The following is a 16290-nucleotide window of genomic DNA, read 5'->3' as shown; positions in this document are numbered from 1 at the left end:
CTTAGGTTTTTTTCTTTTCCTCCAGGGACACAAATACTCATTTCTTTGTCACTGAAAGTTTTTGAAAAACAAATAAATAAAAAGCAGTCAACACTTCTGAAGGCTGTAATTAATATATGTTTGGCCCCATTTTAAGATACATTAAAATATTTATATACATTAGGATATTTAATCTTCCCAGGGTGCCTGGGTGGCTCAGTCAGTTAAGTATCCAACTCTTGATTTCAGCCCAGCCCAGGTCAGGATCTCAGGGTCATAAGATCAAGCCCCCTTTGGGCCCCATGCTCATCAGGGAGTCTGCTTGAGATTCTCACCCTCTCTCTACCCGCCCCCCCCCCCACTCACGTTCTCTCTCTCAAATAAATCTTTTAAAAAAAGATATTTAATCTTCCCAAGAATTGTGTGAGTTAGGTTACAATATTATCCCTACTCATCTCTACAAAGAAACCAAAAAATAGACAAATCAAGAATCTAGGAAATATCTCACCACCAAACCAACCAACCTAACTGAATAAAAACCTAAACACTCTACCTTCCCTCCTGTTTCAGGGGATAAACTGTAATCATTTAAGAGAACAAAAAGACAAATTACATAGTAGGCAAAGATATCTGCATTACATGCATCTGACAAAAGACTCATTTGTAAAATAAAAATAATTCTTACAAATCCATAAGAATAAATTAAAAATGGGGCCTGCAAGGGGAAGACTTCAACTATAGATTCAACTTCTTTAGAAGATATCAGAATATTCAGATGTTTTCTTCCTTTTCATGTTAGTTTTATGATTTTTTTCAAAGAATTTGCCCATTTCATGTAAAGTTTAAAATTTATAGGTATGAAGTTATTCATAATATCCTTCTAGGATTTTTAATGCCTGTAGGGTCTATGGGGTTCATTGGCCTCTTCTTTATTCCTGATACTGTTAATTTATAATCTCTCTTTTTCTCTTTATGAATAGTCTTGCTAGAAGCTTATCAACTGTATTAATCTTTTTAAAACCACCAAATTTTTGTTTGGTTGATTTTCTTCTAGTGTACATTTTTTCATTTAATTCAATTTTGCTCTTTATCATTTCTTTCCTTCTTTTTCAGTATATTACTTTTTTAATAGCTTTTCAGACGAAAACTTTGATCACTGATTTTTAGCCTTTAGTCTTTCATATACATGAGAGCCTATATTTAAACCTATTTTCCTCTAAGCACAAATTTTTACATGTTATATTTCATTATCACTACTTTCCACATATTTTTTCAATTTCAAGTGTAATTTCTTCTTTCATCCATGAGTTATTCAGAAGTCCTTCTCAATGTTGACTCACCTAAGCATTTTCTTGTTATCTTTTTGTTATTAATTATAGCTTAATTCCATTGTGGTTAGAGAACACACTTTAGATTACTTCAATCTGAAATCCACAGAGATGAATTATAACTCAGCCAATGATCAATTTTTGTGTAGGTTCTATGTTTGGTATGAATGAATATTTTATAGTTTTCTATTTACACTTTATTATATACTCCAGTTCTCTGGTACTACTAGTCCTTATATTTTCTACTACAATTACTTAAAAGTTCATTATCTGCTTCTCCCATAGGTCTGTTTCAATTGTCTTTTTTATATTTCTTAGTTTTGGTCATTTGATCTTGTTTCCTGATATGTGCGGTGGTTTCTGATCCAATATTGAACACTGCATATAAAAATTTGTAGCTGCACTAATGCTATCTTTCCTTTGAATAGATTTATTTTTCAAGTAGGCAAGGAGTGTACTTGAAAATCACTTTGCACTATTTAAGGACACCACTTTTAGGCCTTTTTTGGGCTGGTCTTCATCTGAATTTCCCTTACTCCCCAGGTGGAGCCTTTCTGGGATCTCAAATAAAAGCCTAGAGTATTTTACAGGGCCCTGCCAACTTGTTTGGCCTTGAATTCTAACCTCTGTCTCTCCAGAACAAGACTGTGAAATCTTTAATCAGCTTTTTTTGCCTCCTACCTGCTGCTTTCAGCTTGGTTTATGAAACTTCTGCTCTGTGCTTAAGGTAGCTAAGAGTTGGCAAACAGCTCACAGGGAAAACTGCATGTCTAACCTCTGACACATATGTCTGCGGTTCTCTCAGTATTTTAAGTCCTGGTTTCACTGGCAGTTCCCAGCTCCCACTTCTGTTTCTCTAGCTCAGGGAAACTAGAAGAGCCCCCAGAACTCTCTGATTAGCCTCTATACTGATGATGTGAACAGACAAATGCCCTTAGGCTAAAAGCCAAGATAAATGTGGGGCTACCTCAACTACCATCCTTCTCTCCAGTACTGTGGCCACTGCCGTCCTCATGACTTGGTTGTTCTATTAGGTCTTAAATTTGTTGCTCTGCATATTTTATCCAATCTTTACAGCTGTTCTTGTTAGAAGGGTTGCTCTAATATAAGCTACTTTGTCATCACTAGAAGCAGAAACTGGTTCATTTCTCACCTCCAGGATCATCTGGGTTTTTTGACTCAAGTTATACCCTTCTGACATGACTCTCTCTCCCTCCCTGTGCATGCTCCATACTGCACTCAGTGGATCTTTTTGAAAAGTAAATTAGATTATAGTACTCTATTGTTCAAAAAAAATTAAAGATTTTTTAATTTTTAAATTAAAGTTAGCACCTCATTGAGAATAAAATCTCAACTGTTAATATGCCTTGCTTCCCCTGCTCACTATCTGCACAGCACATTTCTTCCCATAACTCACATTCTGGCTCAAACATTGTTGCCTTACACAAGTCTTCCATACCTACAATATCTAAAAGAGTGCTTTCTTCCACCACCCTGATCACTTTCTAATCTCTTAAACAGTTTCATTTTTCATGGCCCCATCCAACCCAAAGATTGGATAAAATATGCAGAGCAACAAATTTAAGATCTAATAGAACAACCAAGTTATGAGGACTGCAGTGGCCACAGTACTGGAGAGAAGGATGGTAGTTGAGGTAGCCCCACATTCATCTTAGCTTTTAACCTAAGGGCATTTGTCTGTTCACATCATGGTATAGAGGCTAATCAGAGAGTTCTGGGGGCTCTTCTAGTTTCCCTGAGCTAGAGAAACAGAAGTGGGAGCTGGGAACTGCCAGTGAAACCAGGATATACAAATATTATGTATATATTTGTTATATCATTAAAATATACCACACATAACATTTGTTCTCTGCCATCTTTTCAGCAATGCCACTGTATCATTAGTACTTATAACAGTTTCTAGCACACAGTAGGTACTCAATATATATTTGTTGAATATGTGGAGAAAACTCAAGCAGATAAGTAACTTGCTCATTGCTAGTAGGCGTTAGAGGCACCACTCACAAGTGGGGAAAAGGAATGATATGAGGAAAGTGGCATTTTATAAAGACTCATATGAAATTAGTATTTAAAATGGAGAGAGTATAAAACAAATGGGCAGAATCAGAATATGTCTGGTTTCTGCCTGGGAAACTGTTTCTTTATTTTTAAAGCTCGCCAAGTATGTCTGACATTCTTCCAGGTTGGGAACTATCAAGTGGTTGTTTAAAGAGGAGATGGATTTGTGAGTAATAGAAAATGATCATAAAAATGGCATCTTCACAAATCTATACCTTACCGTAAAGTTCTAGTATCTGTTAACTCGGGTGTATCTGTGATTAATAACCGCCTGCCCCCACCTCAGCCTCCTCCCATAGGAAACTTGGCTAACCTGCCTCTAAGAAAGAGCAGTGACAAAATCAGCTTTTGAACAAAGGAAAAAGTGAACAAGAGGATGAGACCCGAAAAGACCAGGAGGGATTAGGGATTAGGGACTTCTGTCCTAAGAATGTTGAGGGCTACATTCACAGTTCTGACATGGGACAGGTGCTCAATAAAAATTTATCTGATGGAGAGATGCATGAATATATATATGAATGGCTGATGGGACCAGCATATTCAGAAATTGGTCTAACATGTTAAACTCAAGAACAGAACGAATGTACAGGGCAAGCAAGCACAAACTAGGAAAGCCTAACTCAGCCACAAACAAGAGCTGTTCTTAAAAACAAAGAAAAAGAAAAAAACTTCGTAAGATATACAGGAAGGCAAGAAGAACTCAAGAACAGCGCAGAGCTCATATTTGGGACGCCAAAACCAACAACAAAAATGAAAGGAGGAAAAGGATTTCTTGAGCTTGAAATCAGTGGGAATACTAAGAAAATTCAATGGAAATATCTGTAAGATAAATAACACTAAAGATCCAATTGGGGAGTTTTTGTCAGAAATCATAGATTATGCTTATAAGTAATCAGCCCAAGAGCCGATGGGAAAGGTGGATGTGTTCAAAAGGGAGTGAAATAAATGCCTGCTGAGATGAAGTTAGTTTTCTAAGCGTGCTAGTTCTAATCTGAAACCTAAATAAGAAATCCCATGGGGTGCCTGGGCGGGTCAGTTGGTTAAGCATCTGCCTTCAGCTCAGGTCATGATCTCAGGGTCCTGGGATCGAGCCCCACGTCGGGCTCCCTGCTCAGCAGGGAGTCTGCTTCTCCCTCTCCCTCTGCTCCTCTCCCTGCTCATGCTCTCTCTCTCAAATAAATAAATAAAACCTAAAAAAAAAAAAAAAAGAAATCCCGTATACAGAAATCCTATTCCCAGAACCTCTGCATATTGTAGAAAGAATATCTGCCAATGTAACTGAGATGTGAAATGGAAAGATTACAGACATGATCTTCAATTCAAATATTCTATTCCATTGTTAGGCTTTGTTTAAGCCCTGGAAAATAGGCTCAGCTGGTCATGGACTGAGCAAAGAAAAGGACTGTCAGCATTTCATAGATCTCAGCTTAGTGATTAAGTATCAGATCTCTCATGGTGGCAAATTTCTATGATGTGAATCTATGTTGTACAGTAGTTCTAGGACACAGACAATCCTGATTCAAACAAAACTAAATTTAAAGAATGTTTCTATACTGAATTAGTCATTCCCTATAAGGTACCTTGTCTTCCACTGCTTAAAATGTCATCCACATAGCCTGAAAGGTGTAATCAAAGGTATTCTGCTTCTTACATAGAATTCAAAAATGAAGATCCCAAGTGTACGGAGTTGCACAGTTTAGCAGGTAAATTTGGTGCTGTGGTTCTGTTTTCACAAGTGTCAAGGCTGGATGAGATGGATACCATATAGGCTAGTAGTCACTCTAGAAAGCAGCTCAAAGGCTCAATAAACCAGCCATCTGAGGTATTTGCTTAATCCTTCAATCCTGACAGTTGGCAGGTGTGATTTACTGAGTAGATTAAGTACTTTGCTCTGCCTACTGCAATGAATAAAGACAGAAGTAATCTTTGCTCGCAGACTTTCCCCAGGATCACCAGACAAGTCACAGATCTCTCTTTCCCCACTAAATGGAACCTGTCTGAGGCCTGAGCAAAACAAAGATATAAATGCAGGATTTGGAACATGATTGTTCTGTGATGTTTTTATACTCAACACTGGTTTTTTACAGAATAAGTATTAACTCTCTCTGCTGGGCAGCATCTTGCTACATACGGCTTAGTCCCAAGGTCTCATTAAGAAAGGTGGTCAGCTGGGGTTTGCATTTCTGTGCTCCACCCAGGTCCAAATGCTACATTCCTAATGTTTGTTAACTTCTCAATTACCTTTTGTATTTTGGTATATGCTAGTTCTATAAATGTATTATCTCCTATATTTAAGAGGCTTAGAATATACTTGTCATGTTAATTGTTCCTTCTTTTAATTTGAAAATGAGAAAATAAAGTTTATGTGCCACCTGGGGTACTTTCTATCTGTACAGACTTGATTCATTCAAATTATAGCTTGCCTTTTAATCTTAACCTACAGAAACCAAGATATTATTCTTAAGCCATAAGGAAAACATGAAAGGAAAAATGATACAAACTCAACGAAGATGCAAAGGAGAATTCAGACCTGTAGTCAATCAATTAGAAAGTAAATAAATGCATAAAGTCAAGAGTTTGAGAAAATAGAGGCCAAAAGACTACTAAGATAATATTATGGCTATGAAGAAAGCTGTTAATATAAAAAACAAGATTTAAACAACTATAAGAAAAATTATTTTTAAATATCTAGCTATGATTGACTTCAAAATGAAGGCATTTGGCTTGAAAAATGTGTGAGTCAGAGAGGAAAACTGATTCAATCTAAAAAAGTTAGAAGACACTGAAACAGAAAGTTAACTATTGCTCAGACAGCCCCCTGGTTGGACTGGCAGAAGGCAGTCAAGGAGGGAGTAGCAGATTTCACTTTTAGACAGTGAAATCCAAGGCTTGAGTCTTCGCAAGGTGACAAAAATCTTAGCTATTAACTTTACCCCAAAATACACTTCCACATTATAAATTTTAAAATGTTTAACTATGTTTCTAATCATCTCACTAAATTTAAATATTATAAATCTCATCTTTAAAAACTTAATCAGTTTTTGTTTTACAAAATATTTAATTTCAATATACCTTTATCAATTATAGTAACCAGTAATTTTCCAGAAGAAAAAATATCCTAAATAAAAATAGATGCAGGAACAATAAACTCAGAAACTATACTTTTGAAAGATGACTGTTATACTTTCATTTATTATAAACACGTAATTTTTAAGTTTGTAACTATTAAATAACAAATTATCTCTTGATCTTAAAACTGTACATATCTATTTTCAATCTTTATTTTCTACTTAGATTTCATTCTATAATTCTTAAGTGCCAAAAATAGTAAGGAACCTAGTTTGACAATCCAATAAAAAAAATAAAACTCCTAAACCACAGCCGATACAGTTTATATGAGCAGCTCAGACTTTTTATAATCTTAAAAGCTATTGAAGACTCCAAATGCTTTCATATGGGCTCTATCTATTCATATTTACTATAAGTCAAAACTGGAAACTAAAATATTAGGTAATTAAAAAATAAACCCACTATATGTTAACATAAATAACATATTTTATGAAAAATAACTATCTTTTCCTAAACAAAAATATTAGTGACAAAAGTGGGTCTGTTTTACATTTTTTCAAATTCTTTTTTATGTATGACTTAATAAAAGAAAACTAAGGATCAGCTGCTACATTTAATCTGTTATAATGTGTTGTTTTGGTTGAAGGCTCTCTAGCCTCACATAGATACATAGTTGCAAAAGGGAATCTTTTATAGACTTTTCAGATAATTGCAGACATTCTCCTTTAATTCTACATTAAAACTCAGTAACTGATAATTTCTAAAAGGCTAACTGCTACATGGAAAATATAACCATATCAATGAACTTTTCATACTGTGTTTCATTAAAACCACTGGTTTGAATAAATCTTATACCCATGCAAGATTTTATAATTCCATGCATCAATCATTGGAATTATGAGTTTTGCAGGTTTACCAAATGCTAACACATTTCATTAAACAATTAAAAAATGCATTTGCTAATATCAACATCATTGTTATGAGAAAAGTCTATATGTACAGGAAAACTATTAGGCTTAAAATGGTGAATACAAGTTTTCCAAGATTCTAATTTTTACTTGAAAGTTTTAATTTTACCACTGGCAACCAATGCTGTCAGCTGTTTCCCTTGAATTAACAGGCTCACTTTGTTCATTTTTAAAGAAAATTCTACCAAATGCCTAAGTCTAAAAAATATAGTTTGTATGCTTTTCTTTTGAGTAAAAATAGTATTACGTGACAAAAGTGTCTAATTTAGCTTACAATTCAAACTACATGAGTACTTCTTCTTGAGACAACCATCATATTTCAGTATGCTGCAAATGCTTTATGCATAGTTTCCACTTTATTACTCAGGATATTAAAAAGATAGGCACTAAAAGGTTGAGATTTAATAAAATTAATAATGTTTACTGCACCATCATAGACATTTTTAAGAGGAACTAGCTTTTGGGAAGCCACACTCCGGATGCCCCACTCTGCTCTGCTCACTAGGCCCGCCAGCCTGCGCCCATCATGGCCACCATTCAGCAGCTGGTAGGAAGATGGCGCTTAGTGGAAAGCAAAGGCTTTCACGAATACATGAAGGAAGTAGGAGTGGGAATGGCTCTGCGAAAAGTGGGTGCAATGGCCAAACCAGATTGTATCATCTCTTCTGATGGCAAAAACCTCACCATAAAAACTGAGAGCACTTTGAAAACAACACAATTTTCATGTAACCTGGGAGAGAAGTTTGAAGAAACTACAGCTAATGGCAGAAGAACTCAGGCTGTATGCAACTTCACAGACAGTGCGTTGGTTCAACATCAGGAATGGGATGGGAAGGAAAGCACTATCACAAGAAAATTGGAAAATGGGAAATCAGTGGTGGAATGCGTCATGAATAATGTCACCTATATTCAGGTCTATGAAAAAGTAAAAATTCCATCATCATTTTGGACAGGAATTAGCTATGAGGATGAACAAGCTCAGTTCAATGAGCAAATCTCCATACTGCTTTTTTTTTCATTACTGTGTTCAATTATCTTTATCATAAACATTTTACATGCATCTATTTCAAAGTGTTGATTTAATTAGGATCATCCCTTTGGTTAGTAAATAAATTTGTGCTAAAAAAAAAAAAGAGGAACTAGCTTTTCTTTTTTCTTTTTCTTTCTTTTCTTTTTTTTTTTTTTTGACTGAGTGCACTGGGAAAAACTCAATGATTACTAGTAGTTAGATGACACTGCCTTAATTCATGCTAAGGAACCAGCAATTTTGCCACCATTGTTTCTGTATCAGCAGTGCAAGTGTCAACATAGTGTAAAAGGCAAATAACATCGTGGTACTACATGAAAATACTTTTGACATTATGAACCCCCAGGGTTCTTCAGGACACTGAGAGCCACTGGTTTGGGTAACTCAAGAAATGTAGAAACTTCACAGAACAGGAAATATTTTATTGTGCTTCTCAAAAAAGAATTCATAGTGACTAGCTTCAAACCTTCTTGCTCTTCATAAGGCAACAAGGAAGATTCAAGAGCATTCTAAATAACTATATGCAACTAAAAAAAAAATAGAAACCTATAAAAGATTTTAAACATGGTCAAGTGCTAAATCCCAACCAAGAAAAAAAATTGTATAGCAAAGAGCTCAGAATTTTCTATTTGAGTCAAAACTGCGGATTATACACATGGCATTTTATTAATTATGTCTTACCTTAGCTCTAGAGGAACTGACATTTTCCATATTTTCAATGCTGCAGATACAATTCTGTGAAACTTTCCGGCAAGCCACTCTGATATAGTCCCAGAAGCTACGAGGACTTTCATAACCAAACCAGGTTACTTGACCTTCAGGAGACAAATTGTAATACAAAATAAAAGAAAACTAGACTAGAAAATTCGAAATGCAAGAATAAAATTCTGAAAAATAAAAGATAGCCTAGTGTGCCATAGTGAAAAGGGCACTAACCCAAGTAGCAAAAAAGCTTTCAATCTAGTCCTGCTCTACCTTTAACTAGTTGTGCTACTGTGGACATTTATTTAATAGACCTGGATCATAGTTTTCTCAACAACAAAATCAAACAAATGAAAAGAAAAAGGGACCAGACACTAAAAAAAAAAACAACTCTTGCAGTTTAATAGTTTAATATTCTACTATTCTAAGGCAGTCTTTTAGATACCTCCCAGAAAACCCTTCTTATGGTTCTAGTTAACCATTAACTCACATGTCAAAGGTTGCATTCTAAAGCTTTCTCTACTTAGAGAAACAGAAAAAATAACACACTTTTTCTCCTTTTCATAAGGAAACTTCCAAGAAATGAAACAATGTTGTGGTCTATCTTCTAAGTAAACATGATGAATTAGAATGCTATGTTCACTGATCAAACATAATCTACCCAACATTCTCATCTAAAAAGCCAATAAAGTTCCTCTCTGTCATTCACCTGCTCTCTTCTAGTTGGCAACCCATGAAAAAGTCCTTCAGGCATTTACCACTATAATTTTTCAGATTCAGGTAATTATGTGTCTACTCATGAACAAATATTCTTTTGCGTGTTATCTTACAACAGTATTAATATTTCTATATGGGACTCTGAGTAGTGGTCCATGGGCACCATTTTGTACTCTGAGCATTTTTAAGTAGGATATAAGAGACACCTTAATTCTTTCTTTAGTATTCTGGAATGATTAGTCTTACCTAGGGAAGTTGTTTAATCTTAAAGTAGAAAGATGTGCTTTTACATTTTAAATCTGGGCTTCCTTAATTATTTATCTTAAATCTTCCTATCCCCAGTAATAGCTTCTCTGTAGCAACATCAAAAGTATTCTTGTCAACAAGCACCATTTTAGGAGTGATGTCTCAAATGATAGTTCAGTGGTTTCCAACTACAGTGGCCTGTAACAATAACTGAGCTGATTTTTAAAAAATACCTATGCCTGGACTCCATCCCAAGGTAAATAATCAAAATCTTTAAGGGTGGGCCCAGGCATAGGTATTTTTTAAAAAGATCCCCTTGGTATTTCTAATAATGTATTTATGGTTAATTAACCAATAGAAATTGTACATATCATGATAGGTAACTCCTATTCATTATTCAGGACATTTTAAAGTCCTTTTCTTCTTGTAACCCACATATGATCTCTATAGCAGGTCAATCCCTCCCTATGTGCTGACATAGCACCCTATGCTTATCTATCCTTATAACTATTTACTTGATTATCTTACATTTTAAGTGGTATTATCAGTAAGGCAGGGATTGTGTCTTGTTTGACTTCAAATCAATCTCCAACACTTCATGCTTGGCTCATAGTAGGCATTCAGTAAATATTTGTTAAACAAATCAACCGGTAAATCAACACAAAATATCATCTTAATTGCAAGGCACATAAAATTTGAATTTTAAAAATCTATCTTGTTATAGTGACAGTTCAATGACAATCTGGTATTACGAAATGTGCATCCTAGATTACAAATGTCAAACATTCCAGACAAACATACCTTTGTCTTTATAAATAAAAATACAAAAGCTTCTCAAATCCTTATTCAACTCAATGTCTCTAAACTCAATGTTTCTTTAAAAATCAAATCTTACTACCTACAAATAAAAATATATAGGAATACTTATAATCTCCCTTCTTCCTCTCAATCTCTCCCTGTCACTTTCTTTTGCCCCCTCTGTTCTTTGAGTTAAAAAAGGTCCTGGTACAGTACCTTACTATAGTTTGTCTTTAGGACAATATTCATGTCATTAATTTGTTAGCCATTTGGAGAGGAGGCGGGATGTCTACTGGTTAAGAATATGAGATCTTGAGCAAATGAGTTAACTTCACTCTATCAATCAGGGTTTCTTCTGTAAGTTGACAATAATGGCAGTACCTACCTGATAACACTGTTGAGAGAATTAGATGAGATAATCTATGTGCAATTAGTTTATAGCCTGGTACAAATGTTAACAATTATTACCACTATTATTGCGATTATCATACAAATAGTTAAGAGACCTAAGCTCCTCTGTACTGTAAACAAAGTGGGAATGGGATGCAAAATTAAAATTTCCCGCTTACTTGCTCAGAATCTAGAAGAATGCTTAAAATTTACTCCCTACTGCAACCTTTTCCCATATCAACCATTTCAAATTTACCTCCCCAAGATATTTCTAGTCTCAACTAATTTTCTTTGGCTTCTATTAATTAAATCATTCCATAATTTAAAATGAGAGGTACAGCCAGACTTCCATCAAGAAAGGATCTTAAAAAAAGGGAACATCACAAGTTTTCTCTGTTGACTTTATTTTAAACCTTCTCATGAGTTTGACATGGTTAAGGAAAATAATTTATGAGAAGTTTTAAAATAAAGCTGTCAAAAAAAATCACAAAAGAATGTAACAAGGCCCCATTTTGGAGGAGAGGAAACAAAGATATCAAAAAACAAAATCTAGGCTAAGGTTAACAGAGAAGGAATGGGCACTAAATCCTTGGGACTCCTGCTATGGGTAAGATATGCTGTCTATAAGACTTTCACCCAAGAGACCATGGCAAGATTTCCCAGATTACAAACTGAGAAACTGAACAATTAACAGAATAACATATCATCATAATTTGCAGGCCTTAAATAAATAAACCTGTAGTATCTTCACAACACTATTACCAACTTAGCAAACTAGATGTGAGGATGACTTGGCTTGATTATCTTCCTTCCTCTTCCATGTACATCATTTCCAAAGTGAAGTTCTGAATTAAAGACACTGAATTTTTCACATTCAGAAGAATCTGCTTTGATTAAGAGAAGATGTATTCTCTTGTTAGGCCTCCAAACAAACTTTCTTGTAAATCATATATCCTAGAATTTTATGTAAATAATTAAATAATTTCTGCATCTATGAAAGAGTTAAATTTAATTAAAAATAATGGAAGCATTCAACTGGTTACTTGAGATAGTATTTGAAGATCCTTTTTACTTAAGCACAGATTAATAGCAAAAGATGTACTTAGGCTATTAGTCTGTAATCACTATTCAACAGAAAAATTAAAAAATAAAGCTAAAAGCTGATCGTGCCTTTTAAAATAACTATTGAAGCAATAAACAATCACTCCCCAAATATTTTCATTTCCTTTAAAAATAACTATAAAAGCAAATCACACAGCAAGGAAACAACTAGTCTATATCTTGAAGAAATTTTATTCTGGAGAAGAAATATCCTGTCACTAACAGAATTCTTTTAAAAGCTATTGATAGGTGTATAATATGCTTTCTGTTACATGTTTTCTTAGAAGTTAACTTTTACCACTGATGAAGTTAAACAACTTTTTCAAAACTTATTGACATTCCATCAATCTGACTCTAATTCATTTTAAGGCAAAGAAAGAAAGGGTGAAAAGTTTGCTGGACTAGGGGAGCCTGGGTGGCTCAGTGGGTTAAGCGTCTGCCTTTGGCTCAGGTCATGATCCCAGGATCCTGGGATCGAGCCCCCCATCAGGCTCCCTGCTCAGTGGGAAGCCTGCTTCTCCCTCTCCCACTCCCCCTGCTTGTGTTCCCTCTCTCGCTATGTCTCTCTCTGTCAAATAAATAAATAAAATCTTTAAAAAATAAAAAGTTTGCTGGACTAAAAGGTAATGTGCTACTGACCAGCTATGTGATATCTTTCCCACAAAACTGCCTTATTTTCAGCACCTAAAAATGGCCTGTGATCTCTAAGGTCCAAGGTTATTTTAAAATAACTCTTCTAAAAAAATTAAAAAATAAAATAAAATTACTCTTCTATATTTCTTAAGTTAGACGTCTGTTTACAACATGCAATGTATCTGTGTTTTGCTTATATGTTGGTTCACAGCTGGAATGAGACCTTCTAAGAACAAGGACTAAATTTTCTTTTTTTTTAAATTTTTTATTGTTAATTGCCACACATTACATCATTAGTTTTTGATGTAGTGCTGGGTGTTATGCACAAACAATGAATCATGGAACACTACATCAAGGACTAAATTTTCTAAAGTGGTTCTCTACTAAGTAGTGACTGAAACATCATCTTTTGATAATATAAAATATAAATGAATCTGTTAAGTGACTTCCTTTCTCTACTCTTTGTATAAGTGCTTACCTATGTAAAGAGCAAATGAAAAACTCATCCCCCAAGCTGAAGTCTCATTAGTGTTACAATGCATCACCTAGATGACAGTATCAAAGACTATCACCTTGGAACTGCTACTCAACTAGACAAGCAATAAAAGATAGTCCCATCGAATTTTAATTAACCATTCTGATATCACTGTAAAAGTTTTCAGATACTTAAAGGAAAATGGTTACAGGTGGATTCATTGTTGCCAATATATTAGTATTTAGATGAATTCAACTTTTCACTTTTCACTTTAAATTTTCTAACAGCAATCTTGAATTTCTTACTGCTAATTTATAAAAGTCAGTTTAATATTTTCTATTTTATTTTTGCTAAGCAGAGAAAACTCCCATTGCTGCAAGAGGACAGAGTCTTTTCCTTTTTTAAAAGAAACTACTATTTTTAGTTAAGGTTCATATTTATTAGACTACCAAGCTTTGAAAGTAAAATAATGACCTTGATTAATTTTCTAAATAAAATTTCATATTAATATTCTAAAAAAGGAGTTTAAATACTTTAAAAATAACTAATTACATATTAAGCTGAATCTTAATAAGTATGAGTCTAGATTAGATACTCAGTTGTACTTCTATTGCTAGCTCTGTATGTTACCTACAGGACATCTCAAGTAAATCATTTAACAACTATGAAGCACAGTTACTAATTTACAAAACATAATTATTATTCTTTGTTACTGACAATGTCTTGTTCACTGGTAAGGAATTTATTGCAAATATCTATAATATGTATCTAATACCATAAAAATGAGTCAATTTGTAATCTTTCAAGACAAAAAAAAAATCAAGATAACCAGGTTCACCGAAAATCTGAAAAATGAATTTGACTTAAACTTTTTAGCCCAGTAATTTTACCATCTTTGTCTTCTACCAGCTTTTTAACAAAAGGCTTAGAATACCAGCAGACTGAATTAGAGTTCCAAAGGCTGAACTCCATACAGAGAGCAACACATAAATGTGAGCCCTGAAGAAATCAAGCATAATCTGTTTCCGTAGTGATTAAGGCTATACATAGAGGACAGAAAACAAACGAAACTGTTTAAAATGATTACTTGTGGGAATGAGGGTTGAGGAAAAGAGGCTTGTTTTCTACTTTCCATCTTTTGCCTTATTGTAATCCTTAGAAATATGACTATATATTTCTTTTCTAATTAAAAAATATAATAAAAGGCTAGTCCATTAAGTACAGAGCCTAGCAGTATTTTGCAGACAATAGGAATTCAATTAAAAAGTTTTGAGTAAGTGAATAAAGGCATGCATTCTACCTGGGAGAAAGGAAACTAAGGAATATATTCCCACTAATGATTCCAGAATGGCAAAGCAGTTATTGATACTGCCCATGAATGTTTCATTGAGTAACTTTGGAAAAATCACACATCTTCCCTAAGCCCCCAGTTTGCATGTAATACAAATATTATTACACAGCACTTACAAAATTGAGGAGATAACTAATAATTCTTATATTGTTAAGAGTTACAATAAAATGTAATTGCACAGATACACATGATTAATAAAAGTGATTAAAACCATGGGAACTTAAAGAAATACGGAGGGGGTCACATGAGAAAAGAAGGAGAGTAAATGGATTATTATATTGTGTGGGTTTACAACAAGATTTTAATTTAAAAGTTAGCATAAGCATATTTGTGCCCTCTGGATTAACAAAAGCAAAAAAAAAAAAAAAAAAGCTTTGCAAAACCCATGCAATGTACTAAAAGAGATCACTTAACTGATACAGCCCTCCCCAGTAAGTCAATTCCATGCTCCCGCGCAGCTCAGTGGCGGGAGACATCACCAGCATAGAGTACCTTGAAGAGGTATTTGGAGATGAGCCAGCCATCTGCAACTTTGGGATATCTCTTTAAAAAAAATAAACAACAACAACAACATACAGATATTTAAGAAACCTGCCATCAAGTTTACAATTGCAAACTGAATAGCCCAAATAAGATGGCTACACATTATCTGGATGCAATAAACACTACATTTACCTAATAAAATGAACTCAGTTAAGATGAATATGAGGTATACTCAGCACGTAAATCAAACAGGTCCCTTGTCACCTATTCTACTGGAGAAGGGAGGGTATCTGTAAGTCACAGAAACAGGCTCCCTGTTTGCTTTCAGGGCCATCATTCTTTCCCAAGCATGATAGGCTGATGATGACAGGGCAAAAGGAGCAAAAGCTTGACTGAATTTGCTAGCTTTGCACCTCAGAGTTTATAAGATTTGTTAGGAAAATTATTATTAAACTATATGTCTTATAAAGTTTCAACTTTAAAAATGCATTTATTTTACTGTTAACTTTTCTAAAAGTTATAAGAAAATTCATTTTGAAGAACAGCTCTTATTTTTTGGGCCTAAGAAGAGTTAAAATTTTTGTTTTTTTCTTTTGTGAATTGAGAACAGCACTTAGATATCAAGTAGAATGTTCTTCAGTTTAACCAATGTTGACTGAATGCCGACTTCATGCAAAATACTGTTTTATTTCCTACAGCTTCCAATTATTGTTTAACAACCACATCTGGAAAAGTACTGTAAATCCTTGCTATGTTGTTTGGAAATTCCTAGTATAATTATACAGGAAAACTCCAAAGCCAAATTTCTAAAGTCGCATTCCCCAAAAATGATCTTTTCTTCTCTCATAACCAAACACTGAAATCTCCAACAGGACATGGTCCCATATACCTTGCCAATTATTTATACCCTTTCTGAAACCAAACAAAACCAGTAGCACACACAG

General features: G+C 34.3%; 2 protein-coding genes across 6 annotated transcripts in view; one reads left to right on the top strand and one right to left on the bottom strand.

Annotated features, from left to right (window-relative positions):
- Positions 1-16290, bottom strand: part of RUNDC3B (RUN domain containing 3B) — a 125255-nt gene that overhangs the window by 61604 nt on the left and 47361 nt on the right. For 3 of the 5 annotated variants that reach the window (XM_027573087.1, XM_027573083.2, XM_027573085.1), the window contains exons 3-4: positions 15356-15406; positions 9132-9265 (exon numbers count right to left, since the gene is read on the bottom strand). In XM_027573087.1, the coding sequence (XP_027428888.1) occupies positions 9132-9265; positions 15356-15406 (185 nt within the window). The remainder of the gene's footprint in view (positions 1-9131; positions 9266-15355; positions 15407-16290) is intronic. The other 2 variants (XM_027573084.1, XM_027573086.1) reach the window with 1 other exon arrangement.
- Positions 7950-8501, top strand: LOC113911798 (fatty acid-binding protein 5-like). The gene has a single exon (XM_035723382.1). The coding sequence runs from the start codon at positions 7950-7952 to the stop codon at positions 8499-8501; it is 552 nt and encodes a 183-aa protein (XP_035579275.1).

This window comes from Zalophus californianus, chromosome 12, assembly GCF_009762305.2.
Source record: "Zalophus californianus isolate mZalCal1 chromosome 12, mZalCal1.pri.v2, whole genome shotgun sequence".
NCBI classification, from domain to species: domain Eukaryota; kingdom Metazoa; phylum Chordata; class Mammalia; order Carnivora; family Otariidae; genus Zalophus; species Zalophus californianus.
The sequence above is the reverse complement of the archived record's forward strand: the minus strand, read 5'-3'. Positions and strand labels throughout refer to the sequence as shown.

Coding starts and splice junctions, on each gene's coding strand:
- LOC113911798 (XM_035723382.1), top strand. CDS start 7,950: ATGGCCACCATTCAGCAGCTGGTAGGAAGATGGCGCTTAGTGGAAAGC.